This window comes from Homarus americanus, unplaced genomic scaffold (genome assembly GCF_018991925.1).
Source record: "Homarus americanus isolate GMGI-L3 unplaced genomic scaffold, GMGI_Hamer_2.0 scaffold39155, whole genome shotgun sequence".
NCBI lineage: Eukaryota > Metazoa > Arthropoda > Malacostraca > Decapoda > Nephropidae > Homarus > Homarus americanus.
This window is the reverse complement of record NW_024737042.1, coordinates 11,077,006-11,097,185: the sequence shown is the minus strand read 5'-3', so window position 1 is coordinate 11,097,185 and position 20,180 is coordinate 11,077,006. Positions and strand designations below refer to the sequence as shown.

The 20,180-nt window shown below is 40.8% G+C and overlaps 1 protein-coding gene across 1 annotated transcript in view; it reads right to left on the bottom strand.

The window, feature by feature from the left end:
- Positions 1-1,246: 1,246 nt before the first annotated feature.
- LOC121872713 (bifunctional purine biosynthesis protein ATIC-like) overlaps positions 1,247-20,180 on the bottom strand; it is a 47,794-nt gene continuing 28,860 nt past the window's right edge. Inside the window, exons 9-13 of the mRNA XM_042375724.1 lie at positions 4,728-4,856; positions 4,439-4,605; positions 2,620-2,723; positions 2,146-2,306; positions 1,247-1,584 (exon numbers count right to left, since the gene is read on the bottom strand). Coding sequence (XP_042231658.1) covers positions 1,465-1,584; positions 2,146-2,306; positions 2,620-2,723; positions 4,439-4,605; positions 4,728-4,856 — 681 coding nt within the window. The 3' untranslated portion in view covers positions 1,247-1,464. The remainder of the gene's footprint in view (positions 1,585-2,145; positions 2,307-2,619; positions 2,724-4,438; positions 4,606-4,727; positions 4,857-20,180) is intronic.

Genomic DNA, 20,180 nt, shown 5'->3' with positions numbered 1-20,180 from the left:
TTTCGGAAAATTTGGGAAAATTTTTGGAAATTTTCTGAAAATTTGTGTAAAATTTTGTATTTTTTCGGGAAAATGTCGGAAAATTTCGGAAAATTTTTGGAAAATTTTGGTAAATTTCGGAAATTTTTTGAAAAATTTCGGAAAATTTTGGAAAATTTTCTGAAAATTTCTGAAAATTTTCTGAAAATTTTTGTAAATTTTGTAAAATTTTCGGAAAATTTGGGAAAATTTTGGGAAAAATTTGCGAAAATCTGGGGAAGTTTTTGGAAAATTTAGGAAAATTTTCGGAAATTTTTGGAAAATTTCTGAAAATTTTTGGGCAATTTTCGGAAAATTTTCGAAAATTTTTGGATAAATTTCGGAAATTTTTTGGAGAATTTGGGGAATTTTTGAAAAAAATTGGGAAATTTTTGTAAAATTTTTGAAAAATTGTGTAAAATTATTGAAAAATTGTAAAATTTTTGGAAATTTCTTAAAAATTTTGGGCAATTTTCGGAAATTTTTGGAAAATTTAATCAAACATTTTCCGAAAATTTTCCAAAAATTTCCGAAATTTTAAAATTTCCCTTAATTACTTTTTTAAAATGTCTGAAATTAAAAAACAAAATCCGAAATTTTCCAAAAATTTCAGAGAATTTTCCACACATTTTGGGGTTTGGAAACACGACAATAAGTAGGATGACCTTTAGCAAAGTTTTACATGGATTTTGCATTTTTTGAATTTGCGTAATTTTGTATTCACGAGCAAGTCACAAACCGGACTGTTCTCGTTTTGCAAGACTTGTAGCCATGACTAGTAGCTCTTTTGTGCGTGGCAAGCCTCTGTGTACTTCATCTGGCGCAAGTCTTCATGCCGTGTTATACAAGAAGTGTGGCCTGGGGATCACTACTGTGTGTCCACTTCATCAGCAGTATTGGTTTTGCTTTACTATCAGCAAATTTACACTGCCATATTTTATCCTTTCTGCATCAGATTCCCTGGATGTGATAAGTCACCTAAGAGGACCATTTTTTCCACCAGGTTTAACAGATGCTCAGAATTCTCATGAAGTATTTGATGAATTGTCTTGACACACAGTAGACAGGCCACTTACTATGTTTTACTGCATTAAATATAAATGTTCGTACCATAAATTGGTGTTTTAATTACCCCCTTTATAATTTACTGTTGGTAAACGGAGATGCCAAAAACTGGTTTACCAAGGGATTAGTCTTGGGTGTCACGGGTAACCAAATTAGATTCAAATACTGAATTAGATTTATTTGAAAATACAATACTGTATATATAGATCTAATAATAAACAAAGTGTAAACAAGTTTCTAAAGAACAATTTAAATACATGTACTGTATTCTGCAAAGCTACGCAAGTGATGAATACTACAGTACAATACTGTAATATTGTTAGCTCGGCAAACCAGGACTGAAAAGAATGGTACGTATTTAATATTACAGTATCCTCTATGTTAATGGTGGAAGAGCCGGATATTTGAATGTACAAGAACCATGTCGTGCTCATCACAGGCATCCACCACCAGGCTGTCGTTGGTAGACCCTGCTGGACTTACGATGAAATCAACACCACTCTGAAAAGCATTAGAATTAATATAAATGGTAATCATAACTTCTAATGTAATTATGTGTTACAATCAATGTGTAAAATCAGGCATCTGTAAAATACCCATGAAAATGTTTTTTGTTTCCTGTTGTGTTTAGGTCAGATCAGGTTATTCAGCTGAGAAGTGCAAAATTTTCATTAAACTTCACATTTAGTTGAACCTAACCTATCAACATGAAATGGAATGTTTTTACAAGTATCTTACGTGTTGCTTCATTTGACAATGCCTACCATATATTCACTTAAATGCTGAAGTTGGTGTTAAATTTCAGACTAAATAATATACCAAACACTTAGCAATCACTTCCACAAGGTCCAAGAATCAATGTTTATTATATTGGAATGCAACTGCAAATTATTACCTTTGAATCAAGATACAGTATGTTAATTTAGATTTCTTAACTAATTTATGCAGTACCAGTCTTTCATTTAAAATTTAAGCAAATGATTAAAAAAATTATTCTAGCTTGAACATGCAAAAGCTTAAGTTACATTTTTAACGCTAATGTAATTAAATATTTCTGCATACCTGTCTTGATCGGTCAACATTATCTCTGAATGGGAAGAAAGCATCTGAGGATAGTGCAATGCCATTCAGCTTCTTTATCCAGGACTCCTTTTCTTCCTCAGTCAATGGGGCTGGAATCTCCTCAAGTACCGCTGCAAACTGTGATTCCGGCATATCTTTGCCTAAGGGAGAGCATTTTGTCAGGTCTACCAAGTTGAAGCCCAAAATAAAATCACAACTTCAAACTCGAGGAGTTTTGAACTTCTCATCCATGCAGCTATGTTTGAAAAATAATACAACACGAGGAAATTCAAGCTTTGTTCTAAGAAGTACCTATAGTTTGAAAAGCAGATTCCAGCTTCAACATTATTCACATCAAAATGTAAACTGTTATAAGGGTCAGTTTTGGTCACTCGGTGAAATTCAAACAAGTTCACACACCAACTTTCTTCTAAATCTAAAACCAAGGGGGCAAATCAGAGATGCTGTACTTACCCACAGTACCACAAACAAAGTTGTCAATGGCATTGGATTTCTCAGCTCGTTTCACTCCTTCTTTAAACTTCATGTTCAACACACGAGGATGATGCCGCAGCCACCTAAGAGACCCCACACATAATCACACTGGCATCTAAAAATTTATTCTTTCATTTACAGACTGCTAAACAAAGTAAGTCCTGCACAGTATAAGCTTATTCATAATATTACAATACATGTGCATGTTTTAACCTCCAAGGAGAGTTTTAAAAAATTTATAAAAAATTAATTTATAAATTATTAAAACCACTCAATTTATTGATTAAGATCTGGATCATCTGAAGATCAGGCACCCCAACTTATTTCATCTAATTAATTGCAATGTTCCACATACAGTACAAGCCCAGTACAGTATTAGGACTAATTTCCCTCCAATGAGAACAACCACACTGGGTATTTTTAAATTGCATGCATGTTTTAACCTTCATAAAGCCTGTAAGGTGTCCCAGTACACCACCTCATGCTACCCACACCTCTATAGGGGTTTTCCGCCTTTGTCATCATGGAAGACAAACAATGATAACTCTGCCCGCCCCCCCCCCCTGCTCTTCCCTCGGCTAACTACAGTATAATTAAATTAATGCATAATTTTTATTCTTCAGCAGTACAATTAACAGCAGAAGTTTATCCCAAACCACTTACATTGTAGAAGGGCAGGTTATCTGGTAACACTGTATGGGAAGAAGAGTCGACATCCTTTAAATGGCTTGTTATTCAAGGATGATGATCAGAGAATGACCAAGAATGAATTTCTTGTGTGAAAATAATGTGGAGAAATATACAGTATGAAATTGCTGCAGGAAGATTAATAACTGGGGAACAAGATGTATTTGTATTGCTAATACCAACTAGTATTTATCAGGCTTAATGACATTTTCATTATGAAACAAGGGCATATTTCTCAATAACATTATTTTCACACTAATTAAGTACAGTAATACAGTATTCAAAATATGTAGTTTTTAGCAATCTCAGTTCATCAATCTTAAATAACTAGTCATCTAAAGCATAATTATCTTAACACCTTCCTCATACCATGCAGGTTGGTTGGGACGAACTTCTGCTGTCGAGCTGTAGTCACCCACAAAATTCCTTTCATCTCTCCAGCTGCTCCACAAAACTCGACATTCAGACTCCTGAACCCAAACTATACAGTACGTGCAACATTGTCCATAAATGCATAGGACTCACGAGTCTGAATTTCATGGTTCAGGAGAAGGGACAGGACTTGTGGGCGATTGTACACTTTACAGCGTATCTAATTTTACTTAAAAGTTTATATTTTACTTTATTAGGTAAGCAGGTTTTTCTTATGGTCACAGAAAGGGTCAAACGTTATGACACTACCTGGAGGGGTTAGGTCTGGTCAAGTTAGAATTAAAAGGTTTATTTATCAGGTGAAAAAACTGGGGTGCCTAGTCTTCTGGTAATCTCTCGACTTTATTCACCATTACCTTGATCAGCATAGTCTTCATCATAAGGAGTTCTGTTTAATTTTGCAAATGATGACCATCACCAGTTGTTACCCTACCAGCTTGCAAAGGTCCACTGATTGATCCGTTTATTTACCATATATTAGTAAACACTGGTAGATTAATACATTAAGAGCTTCTGCCTTTAGCATTTATATGAACACGAAAACTGATACCATGTGTTATGAAAAACTTTCAAATTTAGGGAAGATGAAAACTAGATAATTGCAAACAACCAAACCAGCACTTGTCAAGTCATCTTGGATCATAAAGTAGCTTGTGTAGAATTAAAGAAAAACACTCACCAATTATTAGTTTTGTCGCCTGCAAGTCTGGTACAATGAATACGTGACTGTTGACCAGCACCAATACCCACCACCTGGCCAGACTTTGCATAGCAGACAGAGTTTGATTGTGTGTACTTCACGGCTATAGTTGCTACAATGAGATCGCGAATACTTTCTTTGCTCAGCTGTAAGAAAATTAATATCGAACATTCCCTCCACACGTAGCATTCAGAATTTATACTCACAAAAAAATTTCATATTACATCCAGGAGAAAACATATATTACGGAAATACTAAAATAATGCACCTGTTTGTTTTTTGTAACAATGTTGCTTAAAAGATCAGGTGTGATGGATGCATCATTCCTCCTCTGCTCCAGTGTCAGGCCAAAGATGGTGCGACGTTCCACAAGATTCCCCTTGTACTCTGGGTCCATCTGTTGTAGTCACCGAGAAAGACAAAGTGGTTACACATTAGCAGATAAGCCTGCAGCGGTTCCCATCCTGAGGTCACAACCCAAATCAGGGTGGCAGGGGTGTCCTCAGACAATTTTAAAAATATAGTACTTACCTTAAAGTCAAATAAATTTTTGCTTAACATTCAAGCTAAATAATATATTATATGCCTGAGGGTCACCACACCGTATTGTTGGGAAATTTAGGGTCACTGCCAAAGAAAATTGGGAACCAGTGATTAAGGAAATGTATCTACTCCAAAGCCACATGCCACACCCACCTACTCCATTTCCTGGTTTTCCTCAACTACCTCACTCATTTCCACTTCCCAATCATGGAGAGCTGTGCCTCATCTTCCTTTGTATACCTCAACCACATTTCTCTATTCGAACTTAAACTTAGTATAATTTCATTACTCAAGTACTGTAGGTATCCACACCATACATCAATACTCTTCCACACTTCCATCCACCCTATAACACCACTTCTCAACACATCGATTCTCACCCTTCTCCCGCCAACCACTTCTTGCCTACCCCGTCTTTATCAACGTTAAAAATCCAGCCTTACAAGACCCCCCATGAATTACTTTCACTGCAGACAAGTTACTTGCAATATTCATTTAAAATACCATAAAGGTTCTAATACACGACCACCATATATGGAACTCCACGACTCCTTGCAAGACTGATACGTATGGAGCTGTTAACTACTGCTAAAAATATCCACAATTGATCTTTAAAACCAGTAACTTCTGGATATCAGCTGGACTAATGGAACTTGTAGTGGACACACTCCTCTACAACGGATCTCCCATCTTCACTTCAGCCAATCAACAGCGAGTTCCATATCTCAGCCCCCCCCTCTAAGCTTCTGGGCTGCTTGCTGATTGGTCACTTTGTCATCTCCTAGGCCAATCAGCAGCGAGTTCCACATCAAACTCTCTTCCACCAAATCGTTCGCTGATTGGCCTGTTGCCGCCTCGCCTCAGCCAACCAGCAGCTCCGCACACTTCGCATCTCCGTTTCTTGATCCGGCAGAATCATATAAATACCCCCGCCTCGATGTAAAGGTCAGAGCCCAGCTGAGCAGTGAGATGAGAAGACACATGTCACAGCTACTCCCAACCTACATGCTTCCACTTGTTCATATCCGTCGGCGCCTGGCCAGACTTACTGTAGTCATACGCCACTCTCTCTTTGAGGTGGATATCTCGTCTCTGTTGAATGGACTTGCTCGTTTCCGTGTTTTATGCTCAAAATTTTTAGTGCCCTCACCGATTCTCCCAGTATTAACGAACCCTGCAGCAACTGTTAGGACATGCCACAAAAGTGCCCCTTAAAGGGGTGTGAGGTGGGCCAGTGAGTTTAGCCGATAGGGTACAGTAGGTTCCCTCTTTTATGGGGGTCCTGTTGCAGAACCAGAGCCACCAACCTATGACCGCCCCATTGGAGGGGTTGGCTACGGCACTGGTCCTAAGGCAACAAGGAACTAGGTAGGATAGCGAGCCTTCATTGTCAATTTATTGAGATAAAGATGAGTGTGAGAGATGTAACAGATGGAAGGAAAATGCCACAAGAGGCCTCGGAAGGAAAACCATCTCCGCCATCAACAATATGTCCCCAGCAATCCACTCCGTAGAACAGGGGTCACCAAACTACGGCCCGCGGGCCGGATCCCAAGTCCTTCCCCGGCTCGTGGTAGCTCCGCCTACGCTCTGACGTTACCAGAGCTTTCGTTCTGGCTTGCAAGTATTGAACAGAATGATTATGCAGCCCGCACTCGTCATTCTTTCAGTTATCCGGCCCACTGTGAAAAAAGTTTGGTGACCCATGCCGTAGAAGAACCACCCACCCTCGTGATTCTGACTGTGATGTAGTACAAAATTCCCAAAGAAACCAAATTCAACCATGCATACGAGGTAGCGGTAGTATTAGAACTAGAATACAAGAACAACAAGTTCAGTGTGAAGCCCAATCTAGTCTGAGACCTGAACATAAGAGAATAAGGAGTCTGCAATAGGCCGGTTGGCCTGTGCATGGCAGCTCCTGTCGAGAGTTACTACCACTATCTATCATCCATGAATCTATCTAGCCTCCTTTTGAAACTTTCCAGAGTTCCCGCACTTACTTAAAGGTTGCTAAGCTTGTTCCACTCGTCCACCACCCTATTTGTGAACCAGTTTCTTCCTATCTCCCTCCTAAACCTAAACTTATCCAACTTGAATCCGTTGCTCCGAGTCCTATCCTGCTCGGATATTATAAGAACTTTATCTATATCCCCTTTATTGATTCCTTTCACCCACTTAAATACTTCTATCATATCTCCCCGCACTCTTCGTCTTTCTAAGGAATGCAAGTTAAGTTTCTTTAACCTATCCTGATATGGAAGGTTTCTAAGTCCCGGAATCATTTTTGTCATTCTTCGCTGCACCGACTCTAGTGAATTTATATCCATTCTATAATAGGGGCACCAGAACTGAACCGCATAATCGAGGTGCGGCCTGACTAGCGCAAGATATAGTTGCAATAAGACCTCTGCACTCTTGTTACTTACACTTTTAGATATAAAACCCAATACTCTGTTTGCCTTATTTCGAACATTAACGCACTGTTTTCTAGGCCGTAGGTCCGGGCTTACAAGTACCCCTAGGTCTCTTTCACAAGTCGACTTCTCTAGGTTGATGTTGTTAAGGCTGTATACATTATAAGTATTTGTTCTTCCAATATTAAGTACGCTGCACTTGCTGGTGTTGAATTTCTTTTGCCATTTTTCAGACCACCCCTGCAGTTTATTTAGATCCTCCTGTAATGCATTTGCATCCTGCCCTGAATTAATTTGCCGCCCTATTTTGGTGTCATCCGCAAACTTGCTTATGTCACTGCTGATCCCAGTATCTAAATCGTTTATGTAGATTATGAACAAGAGTGGGCCTAGTACTGACCCCTGGGGAACCCCACTGGTTACACGGCCCCACTCAGATTTAACACCATCTACGCTGACCCTCTGCGTTCTATCGGTGAGCCATGATTTTATCCAATTTAAAACTTTCCCCTCGATACCATGAGCCTTGATTTTTCTCAGAAGCCTCTGATGCGGTACTCTGTCAAATGCTTTGCTAAAGTCTAAGTAAATAACATCGTAATTTTCGTCATTATCTACTACCTCAAAGACTTTCCTAAAAATCGTTAGCAGATTTGTTAGACAAGATTTTCCCTTTGTAAACCCATGTTGAGAGTCATAGATTAATTTGCTTTTCTCTAGATGCGATCGGATGCTATCTGCTATAATTGATTCAAGAAATTTCCCACTACTGACGTCAAACTGATCGGCCGGTAATTTGACGCTGATGCTCTGTCTCCCTTTTTGAATATGGGTACTACATTTGCCTGTTTCCACAACTCTGGCACAACTCCAGTGTCTAATGATTTTGTAAATAAGTTTACGAGGGGTCCGCTAATCTGTTCCCTACACTCTTTTAAGACTCGAGGGAAAATTTCATCCGGCCCTGGGGATTTTGTATTCTTTAGTTTATTTATCTTCTTAAGAACATCCTCTTTTCTGATAGTGATATTCTTTAATTTCTCTTCTTCCTTTCCCTTAAATATCAGTTCCACCTCCGGAATTTCATCGCAAATTTCTTCTGTGAAAACTGATAAGACGTAGCTGTTCAATGCTTTGCTTATTTCTTCACTGCCATTTATCATTTCTCCCCTCCCTGACTTTAAAGGCCCAACTTTGTCCTTGACCTTTGTCCTATATACCTGGAAAAATCCCTTGGGATTCGCCTTGGATTCTCTTGCTATTTTGATTTCATAGTCTCTCTTTGCTTTCCTTACATTTTTCTTAACATTCCTAGATAGTTCATTATACCTGTTTCTGAGCTGCTCCTCCCCTCCCTTTAATTTCTTATATATTCCTTTCTTTATTCCTATGTCATGTTTAAGTTTTCTGGTCATCCACCTTGGCTCATTCTTATTTGACCTAATTTTTCTGTATGGTATATTTTGTTCTTGTGCTTTATGTAGTATACTAGTGAATATATCAGTCATGATCAATTGTTTTGTCATCTATGACCTCACCCCTTCCTACTGGGAACTGACATGACTGTTCCCAGGTGACCTCACCAAGGTACCTTCTTAACCCCTAATAATCCGCCAACCGAAAGTTTGGGACTCTGACCATATTGTCAGTTTTTCGTTTCCCAATTTAGGGTGAACCTGATTTCTCTGTGATCACTGTTACCACAGCAACAACACAGCCAAGATGCTCAAACTATCCAACCAGGAGCGAACTCGTAACAATGGCTTTAAATTAGACATATTTAGATTTAGGTGCCAGATAGGTAAATATTGGTTTGGAAATAGAGTAGTGGATGAATGGAACAAGTTACCAAACACCATCATTAACTCAAATACGCAGGATAGCTTCAAACATAGGTTGGATGGATATATGAGCGATAGGGGTTGGGTGTAAATGGGACTGCCCAGTAAGAGCAATTAGGCCTGCTGCAGTTTCCTCCATTCTTATGTTCTATGTTCTAATCATGAACACCAAGAGCAACTACAGTGCAAGCGACGAGGAGATAATGATAGAATAGCCCCACCTTGTCATCTCAAGATAACACAGTGGAATGTACAAGGCCTGTCCAACAAACGGCATACTGTACAAGCAGCAGCCATAGCTAAAAATATTGATGTCTCCATTTGGCAAGAAACCCTGATGTCAAAAGATAAACAATTCCGCTTGCCTGGATACCAACAGTACTCTGTACCACAAAGGCCCTACTCCCATGGCAGCATGATTCTCGTCAGGACGACCATCCCCAGTTCAGAAGTAGAACCAGTTCACTGTGGAAATGGAGAAGAGGCACAAGCTGTTCTGATACACCTGACAAACGACAGTCTTGTAGTTTACATCTGTAAACTGCCAACCAAACGACTAGAAGCCGGTAAACTACTGACAAGCAACACAGGAACTTGTGCTCATTGCTGGGGACTTCAATGCCCACCGTCCAACGATCAATCCGACCACAACATTGAAACAGGATGGTTGTAGTGGATTTATCCCCCTACAAACGCCGTTTGTCGCTGAGTAGGCGACCCCGCAAATTCCCCAGTGTATGCCTCGTGGTCTGGGTCAACCAGCGCCGCCATACATCACGGAGGTCAACTACTAAGCCACGCCTACCCCCGCTATTTAAGACCTGACCTCGTGGTGCCCTCCCTCTTCTTCTAGCTACAGCCGCAGCAAGCAACACCACCTCCGCCGCTGCCTGGCGGCCCTCGCTCCCACCGGCGAGCATGGCGACCCGACAAGCTGTCCTCCTCCGAGCATCCTCACCAACCTGCTCTCTCTACATCACGCTTGTAACCACGCTGCCACTTCCCAGCACCAAGCTGCATTGTACATCCAATACAACATGTATACAGAGCACATTGTGAGTTTCCTTTCTCCATCCCATCCTGAGTGTGAACCCAAATATCCCATACCCCACATGGTCACCACCTAGTGGAACTGCCGACAGATGTTCCAGAATTAACGCTCATTAATACTGGGGAACCAACACACATACTGGGAGGAACACTGAACCTCACATTCATCTCCACTGAGCTCGTTCCAGTAGCTCAGTGGGAGGTAGATGAACTGACCAGTGACCACTTTGCCACGACAACTACTTTGAGAATGGAGGTACTCCCTCCTCCATGTCCGCCACCCAGATGGACTACCAAGAAAGCAAATTGGAAATTATATCAAGACGAACTTAAAAAATGGTATAAGAACTATGAACCAACTAAACCAGGACCCTACTGATGCCATACAACACGCAGCAGAGGAAGCAATACCATAAACAATCCTTACAAATAGACACCACAAAGAGTACTGGTTCTACAATGACGAGGTCAGAAAAGAATCGCAGAATCAACACATTCAGAAGACATCTCTGACAGTACCCTTCCCCTGAGGGAGTGAGACTCTCGAGAGCTATTGTCCAACATGCTCGTCAAATTACACAGAAAATTAGGGAAGACAAATGGCTCTAGTGGTGTGCAACCTTTAATGCCCAGCAGTGGGCGGACCAGCATTTTAGCTTAAGGTCAGCGTACCTAATATTCCTACAAATCCTTTAAAAAAAAAGTCATACTACACCACGCTCCTAAGCAGAGAAAACCTCCTCTAAAGAAGCTCCTCCACAGCAACTCCCAGCACCTAACTGCTCTGTACACTCTCGCGCCAGTTTCGAAGCACCCTCTATCCTACTCCTGGCTCGAGGGAAGTCGTAGTCAAGGCTGTATAGTGATGCTAAATAAAGTGTTATGAAGTCACTAAAAAAAAAACCTGTATCGTGCATATATCCTCTCCAATATTACATCATGAGCTGCTATTCGTACAATCCAGCTTCGAGCTACCACATTGCAACACTGAACTATAGGTGGGGGGGGACGTTCGGTATGAAGCCAAGGCTACGACTTCCATTGAGTCAGGAGTAGAGGGTGCATCGAAACTATGGCGCGTGAGTGTACATATAATACTGTATATATAAAGAAAACGCAATTGCGAGTTTCCTTCACCTCCACCCTGAGTGCGAGATCTCCATGTACGTATGTATGCGAGCCTGACAGAGAAAGTTGACAACTGGTCACATACAATACCATACAAACTATTCGGGTCAGAGTCGAAATCGTAATCAGTCATGTTCGAAAAATTTTTTCATTGTATTCTTGTATATATGGTGAGGAGTATTGCTTTACATGTCTCGTACTTAAAGTCAAAATACGGTAAATGTGGGCAAGAGTTAGAATACGAGTCCAACTATGACGAATGCCAGTCACAGTCGTTAAACAGTTATCCTATCCCATGTTCACAAAATACACGTTAAGTGGGTGTGGCTGCAAATCAATATAGAAATACTAATATTAACTTTTGTAAATGTTCCAAGTAAGGTGATAACAGTACCAACTAAGTCTTAAAATATCAAACTTTTCCCACTTTAAGTTTTTAAAATAATGCTGCTTCAAACCATATAATACAGGCAAGTGTGTGTGTGTTTAATCCTAACTCTTACTACACTGACTTTAAAAAGCTAGACGTTGTAAGTACGATTAATACGGCCGAATAAGGCTTCCACCAGTAATTTAGCGCTAATATTTGACGAACGAAACTGTTCAGTCACCAGAGCCCCGCTGGCCGCCACTCGTTAACTGACATGTGAAGTGTCCAAGCACGTTGAAGGACTGGGGGTGGGAGGGATACTACTTTTCCCGGGCCAGGAAGGCGAAACCCAGGAGAGAGGCTGCTGGGTCTCTGAATGTAACCATTGGGTGGCCTCACTCAAACGGAATTACCATTAATACTACTGCAATCTTAGTTAGATTACAAATTTCTAATATTTTTTTGATTAATACGATCAATATAGAATTTACATTTAGTAATAAATTTTGTAATGATTTTTAACACATCAGTAAAACCCTCTGGCACACATATATGGTCACGTTCAGCACACGATAAGGTGCAAATGGCCTCGCTTTGGCTCAGTGACGCAGTTTTCACATGCTCCCATCCTCTAGTTTGGACAGTGCGCACATCCGGGCAAAATTACAATTGTAAAATCCTTAAGATGCCTGTAAAATGAACGTTTTATCCTTCACATTAAGAATTATTAATCAAAACTTGTCTACGATGCAATTATTTGAATACGGTGAACTAAAGATACCAATCGTAGCATTTTAAGAAAAAAAGTACAAGTGAAAGTGGGAGGCGGGTGACGGGAGGGGAGAGGAAGAGGCTCCGAACCAATGATTAATACAGTACCAGAGCCCGGAGATGTTAGGATTAGGTACGGTGTATAGTCGTCTACTGTACTTTCGAAGTATTGGCGCCACTTTACATGCAAACATATTGGCTACTCCCAAGCTTTTGTCACCCGCACGAATATTCATTCCTATCTTCTTTAATGTAATAGTCACCACCTAGAAACTTATCGTAAGCAATGTTAAATGATTAAGCTTCGGCATCAACAGTGAGCCTGGCAACGGTTGCCATAGTAACCTCTCCAAACATAACGTAAATAAAAAGTGGAACGATTTTCTTGTAAGAATGCAAGCCATATCAGTTGAAAATTACCCATAGATATGAAGACAATGCGAAACGCCTAAGATTAGTAAACTAGGGTCAAGAAAGCGTTATGCTATAAGCCGCAGCACTATTACCAAACAATTGCGTGCTTAATTTGAAGCGTTAAAGAGTGCAGTATGCTTTACATTAAGCACTTAAAATCCAAAACAATCTGTATCTGTCGTTAACAAAATTATCTTGTCTTCATGCAAAAGTTTTCATTTTCCCCCCAAATATTCTAGTGACAAACATTAATTTTGCGCCCAGCGCTACACACCCGCCAACCCACCCACAATCCTCCTTTGTGCGCACGCCACCACCGCTGTCTACTCCAGACCCGCCCACTTAGCGCCCCCAGTTACACGCTAGCCTGTTGCGAGTTCGGTATAAGACACGTGGAATCTCATTCATATCCACGGGATGAGAGCAAGCACCTAATAAACACTTAAAAATTAAAATATATAAAATAAAAAGTTTTACACAACACTAGAAGCGGGCTTTCAGGCACACCACAAAAAGCTTTTTTTTTTTATGTATACTGTTGGGCAAACTGACAAATTAAGAAAAAGATTGAAGCTTCAAGTGATAACCCGACACGGTTTCTGGAACTTTATTACTGACAAGTTTACGGGGAAAAATAGCGGCAAGCTGAAGGATCAAGCAAAAACCTTTAAATAAATAATGCTGCTCTAGGTGTTGGTACTGATCGTTTGTGGCTTGTTACTAGGAGTTTCTGCACCCCTCAACTGACTGCCAAACCCTGTTCAAGTCCCGAAACTTTAATAAAAATTCGGAATATTCCAAGACTTTGTAAAAAAAAAAACAATTAAACTCCAAAAGACTGGACTCAGAAACCTCGACATTGGTACAGTGGCGAATGCAACCATAATTTGAATATTTATAATCTGATGAGTGATCACAAGTGACGCATTTCAACAGTCACCTTACATGATAACATTTGCAGCAGTTTCACACTATTGTACTTTTCTTTTGAGGTGCAGTTAACTAGTTTACTGCAAAGACACTACAGATTTTTCTTTCTACAATAAACGTTAATGGTGATTTAGTGGCCCCATTGTATCGAGAACATAAAATTTACCAGTTAGACAAAAATGACTGATGTTGGAAACGCAGGTGACAAGTGGGTGTGGAAGGGTACACGCCCACACCCCACCCCGACTCTCAATCCTCTACATTTCAACCAAGTGCCTCCACACTTATCATGGGCCACTACACGCACAAAAGTAAATATGAACTCTAACAATACGAACATAAATCCCCAGTTTACTAGCCAGTTAGCTGATGACCAAACCACCGTCTTGTGGTCAACCCCTTGGCTCTGGGATAGTGCCACTAAGAAGACTACGTTGCCCGGCACCTCGGTCGACCAACTCACTTGGCCTGCCTCACGTAGCACTGAAACCGGGTTTTCGGAATTTTTTGGGAACGGCGAAATTACTCCAAACATGACTATAAACTTTAGTCATCGTGCTACCCCATCATTGACCACAAGAATGAAAATTGAACAGACTTGTACCACTCTGGACCGATTCCCGTTGACTACTTCACCAACCAGTACTGCAGAAAGTTTTTTAGAATGGTTTTGGCATGATAATATCGCCCAAAACCCTAACCTGCTCGCAGTTACTCCCATCACCCCATCTGTGACTACCAAATCGAATAATAAGCAGATGCAAACTACTGTTGACCTGGCGAAGGTTCTCAACACCCTATTTCACAACAGCACTGCTGCCCACCAACCACTCCTTAATGAGGAATTGCCAGGAACTCCGTTTTACACCAAGAATTTTGGAAGTTATGAACATTACAACTTCAGTGAGGACACGGGAGGATTTCCAGACACCGAGAGCGGATTCCAAGTTGTCTCCTATGCTCTGGTTTGCATTCTTTTAATCTTGTTCTCTTTCTCCCTGATCGCAAATTCCACGATCCTCTTCACTATATTTTGCCGAAATAACTTGCGCAAGACTTTTTTAATTTTGTATGCAAGTCTTGCTACTTCGGACCTACTAGCAAGTACATTCACGGTACCTATTGTCGTCCTCGGCATTCTTCAACCCGACAGCATAACAAAACGAGGTTGCATGCTTGTCGTCACTGCGGTGGTTCTTACGACTTTTGTGTCGGTGGGCAGCATCTCCAGTATCTCTGCTGTACGATGGTGGCAGTTTTACAACTTTCGTGAAACTCTGACTCTGGAAAGATTAGCCATTTTTTTTGTAATCCTTGTATTGTGGATCACCGGCTTTGGCATTACGATCAGTTTCACGTTAAATGATCTTGTGAAGGAAGATATGAACTGTTCCCCCAGTCATATCGCCATTATCTTTCAAGACACACTCCCACTCACGAGCATTTCTATTAGTTTTGGAATCTTCATCATAACCCTAGTCAATTGCCTCACCATAAAGAAAATTCAGAAAAAGGCAATTTACCCTTCTAATCATGGTATACCCAACTCCAGTATATGCGTAAATCCGATTCGCCTCATTGATCGAACAGGGAGATCTTGGCGTGTCCAGGAGAATGGTAGTTCAGATATCACCACGCTTGGAGGATACAACCAGCATAACGCCAAGGATATAATTTTACAACAGAACAAGTCGCTCGACTATAAAACAAACCAAACTGGATACAAAAATATCTCCACGTTAAACACTGAAACTGCTTTGGATAACAGTGGCAATGAAGCAGTTCTCCAAAGTTCAACAAAAGCAAACCGTTCACCTAAAAATACGAGCCATAGTCATAAACCTCTGGGGATCTATCAATTAAGTCCATTTCCTCTTAATAATAAAAGCATTCCAGGTCGCCAACATGAATCTTGTTATTCCAGTGACCTTGCACTACCTACGCAAAAGCATCTTGTAGCAAGATCCTCTTTGTCCTACTCTGATGACCTGCCACAACTGAAGGAAAAAGCTTTCATGGGCCCAAATAACTCGAATAAGCTTCCAGATCGTGTACTAGACTTGGAGAGTGAGCACTTATATGAAGTCATTGAACCACTGGATGTTCAAGAAGACATTACACAAGAAAAGGGTACAAAACACTTAGTGAAAATGCCAACTTCTGTAATACCCTTGCCTAATGCAGTGGAAAACATATACAACACAAACCCAGCCATTAAGAGACACGAGACCACCCTCGTTAATATGGGTACATCTCCCAACGACCACATTGTTAATACCGAAGCATGGAAGATTAATACTATAGAATTTCAGCCCAGTCTTAATGCCAAGAGCGACATGGTCAGCACACTGGTTAATAAAGAACTAAGTTTCAAATGTACTGGACACCAAGAACGTGAAACTTCCCCTACCCAGGACCCTTGGCCACTTCTTAGGACCCCACTTAAGGAGTCGACACATAATGATCCCATTTTGCCAGTTTCCTCTAAAAATTGGGACTCCGGTTTCAACTTGAGCCTGCCAAGTCATGAACCCAATATTAAACCATTTTCTCCCTTGATAAATGTCAATTACTCCATATGTGCAGGATACATGGATGACCTGTCAACACACTCCAGCAGACACAGTACACCGCACCAGAAATCAAGCCACAGACAATGTACAGAATGTATCCGTGCCCTGGCTACAACTCGCACCACCTCAACTCTCGAACATGAAGATTCAGAGGAAGAGTATAACTCCATTACTCCACGAGAAGGGAGAAACTACCATCACCAGTCTCTCTCTCTTCCACCCAAGGGTTTCTGCAATAACCCGGTAGAACTTACCCTGCACCCAGTACGCAAGAAGTGTGTTCGTATTAGTCGCCGTCTAGTTGTATTTTTTGCAGTCGCATACCTACCACTGCTGGCATTTCAAATATCAGTGTCCATGACAGGAAGTCCTTATATCCTTGTATTACTGATCACATACATGGTCTTCTTGTCAGCAATACAGCCTACATTGTATGGGCTCCAGAGTCTAATCCTGAAGAAGGCAATTAGAAAAATCACCAAACAATTAAGATTTTCAACATCCCTTGACCCGTCACAATCACCAAATATAACACCTGCTTCCCAGCACTAGGACACCAGCAGCTAACCTCAAAGCCCCTCCAGTAACCAACAATATTTTTCTAATTGCCCCACGAGTCACCCAAGTTACAGTTTGGAGGAATTCCCTGCAATCAGTGAACAGAATTTCCATACATAAAAGTTCATCATTAGTGCCATATGAAAATACGGGTACTGTAATGTTTAACCAATAATTACTCAAAATTTATTTGTATGGTTAAATTTACCCTTGTAATCGGGTCGTGCGGGTCGGGTAGTGTCGAGTCTGTAACAAAGAGTGTTAGCACTTTGGATCTTCTTTGTCGAGCGGCAGAAATTGGACGGTAAATGCACAAAAACATCAATATCGTTGTTCGTGATAATGTATAAATCAAAATAGGATTTTTAATGTTATTTGCAAGTGTATAGCAAAATATTCTACCTACTCAACTGTGTATAGGCTCTGGGGACAACCACAAAACCACTGCCAAGAATTACTTCAGAAAATTTTTGAGGCGTGTCCATGGCTGGGACTGACCGTCCAAAGGATGGTCAGAGTGTAGTACTGTGCCTTTAGCTAGGACAGTCCATAATGTTAACAGAAACCGAGGTTGAAACTGAGAATTGAAGTGAAAATAAAAAAGAGGCAAGCAACAGGTACGAGAGCCTGCAAGGAACCAAAGCACATTATTGCCGCCACAAAATTTTTCTTTTCTGGGTTCTCTAAAGATCTGTGATGGTGCATATGATCCACCATTCATAGAGATACAGTGTAGATAGTGCTAGCACAGATACCAACAGCTCATCAAAGAGAACTGAAAAAAAAAACGTCAGTCTTGGACAACAACACTGGACAAACGAGGGTGCCAGCGAGGTCAAGACCGGCAGGACAGCCAAGTGATTTTTTTAATAATATTAGTCTGCCACAAGGAAATGATCTCGCACATCTTATTTCACTTAGATTACAATTATTAGTAGGTGTGATTATGAAGGAAGTTATCCCAGCAAGGGGTAAATTTCTTCGTCAGAATACAGCAAGTTCTCGTTTAACGTTGCCCACGACAACGTTGTTTCCTTATAACGTTGCTACTCTTTAGATACCCAAGATTTGGACAACGTCCCGCTGATTCGGTATAACGTCGTCACGGACTACTGTGTACAGCGCATCACCCTCTCTCACCCAGTCAGAGCAAGAGGAGGAGCCACCCTCCTTCTCCACTACACACTCGCTCCACCTCCGCCCATCAGTGAGTACAATACAAAATTTAGTTTATCTTTTGGCATGTATAATATATGCTATTTTTTATAAAAATTCCATTGAAATTATGTATATGTAATGTATTTTAGGGGGCAAAGCGAGGCTGGGTAACTTAACTCATGTATTTTATCTATTTATGGGGAAAATTTATTCCTTTAATTTTGTTTCCATTAACGTCACGGTGGCATCATCCCCGTCCCAACGCCAGATACGAGGCCTCCAGTGGGAACGCAGCCGAGTCGTGGGCTTTAAAAGGTCTCGACACAAATGCAATTGTCCTAATAATAATCAGTATTATTATTAAACCGACAGTAGAATCCTATCACATCATAAACTAGGCTCAAGACTAAAGATTCTTACAGTCTGTGTCATGGTCACATTGACAGCTTGTCTGTTTTAGTAACCTGTTGATTCTTATTATACTTCACGTCCGCAAAACATCCCTAGGAAGAAACGCGTTTTACCTGTACACCAAGGCTCCTTGTCTAAGTCCAGCCTTTTGTACTCGGTTGTCAATACATATATTCCACTTTCTACTGGCAAGCTCAATCTTGAATTAGTTTATGTAAATCAACTTGTGTAATTCACCAGACCTGTGTCAACTGAGGGTCATCTTTGAATGTGTAACAGTTGATTTGTTTGTGATTTTTGTCATTGCGTGAGTAGCCACCTCTGGCAACTCACGGGTATAAAAACCCATGCCGAGGAGGGAGACAGCCTCCGTAACGCTTCAACTTTGTCTCAGGTATGTAGGCACGTGTTCCCCGCCAATTTAGCCATTCAGTTCGACTTAGTCAATTTTGTGAGTATCAGTGTTCATGTTGTAACAGTGAAATTGTCATTTACTCCGTGTAAGAAGTACTAAAGTAAATGTCGTCTGACGTTGCTAGACGAGAGATTGTTTGTGATCCAGTTCATCATGCCCTCCAGTAACACTTCTCCAACTTTGTCTCAGATCCAGTGTGTGGGTTATTTGAACACCCCACCGGCTGCCCGGCAGGATTAATTTGCTCCATGCATCGTGGGGGCTAGACCCCAGACTCTAGCCATGTGTTCGACTACCACCGATCATAACAGCGGTCATCAGTTGAGTGTTCTACCCTAGGACACTCCTGGAAGTTATATGGTCCACAGTGTTTGTTCTATTTGCTTGGGGATAATTATCTGGAATATAATTATCCCATGTTGGGTAGTGAACCCATGTAAACTTGTTTGTATCAGTAATAACATGTGTGTTGTGAGTGCATCTCATATGTACTAACAACAGTCTGTAGGTATCATATGTAAGTTTGTCTTGTAATGTAATGTAACACCAGTAAGGTTGTGAGAAGTACTAGTACAGTATCTAAGTGAATTGCAGTGGAGTAAAGCCGAGGAGTTGCACCTTAGAGTTGTATGTTAATGCCATTCTTTTCCCTCCTTTAATTTTATTAATAAACCATTTCTTAGAGCAGGGGTTCTCAACCAGGGGGGAATTCCCCCCAGGGGGGGAATTCAGGTTTTCAGGGGGGGGGGGGAACTGATTCGGGAGCAAGAGATATGTTCGATGAGAAATCAATCACAGAATTTTGGCCTTGATGTGCGATTCCTACCCAAAAGTGGTAGAAAGAGCTATCCGTGCATTGCTTCCGTTTGTGTCGACGTATCTTTGTGAGTCAGGCTTTTCAACTCTGTTGCAGATTAAAACGAAGCAACGGAGTAGATTAGAGGTAGAAAATGACCTGCGTTGTGCCCTTTCAAGCACTCCTCCGCGTATCCCAGAATTGGCGAAGAAAAAACAATCACAGGTTTCTCATTGACTGTAATCTTCATCTGAATAAAATTAATTACAAATTTACAATATCCTGGTATTCTATTGAACTTTTTGTTTATTGCATTATGCTTCAGTTTGGTCTGTTAAGTAATTCA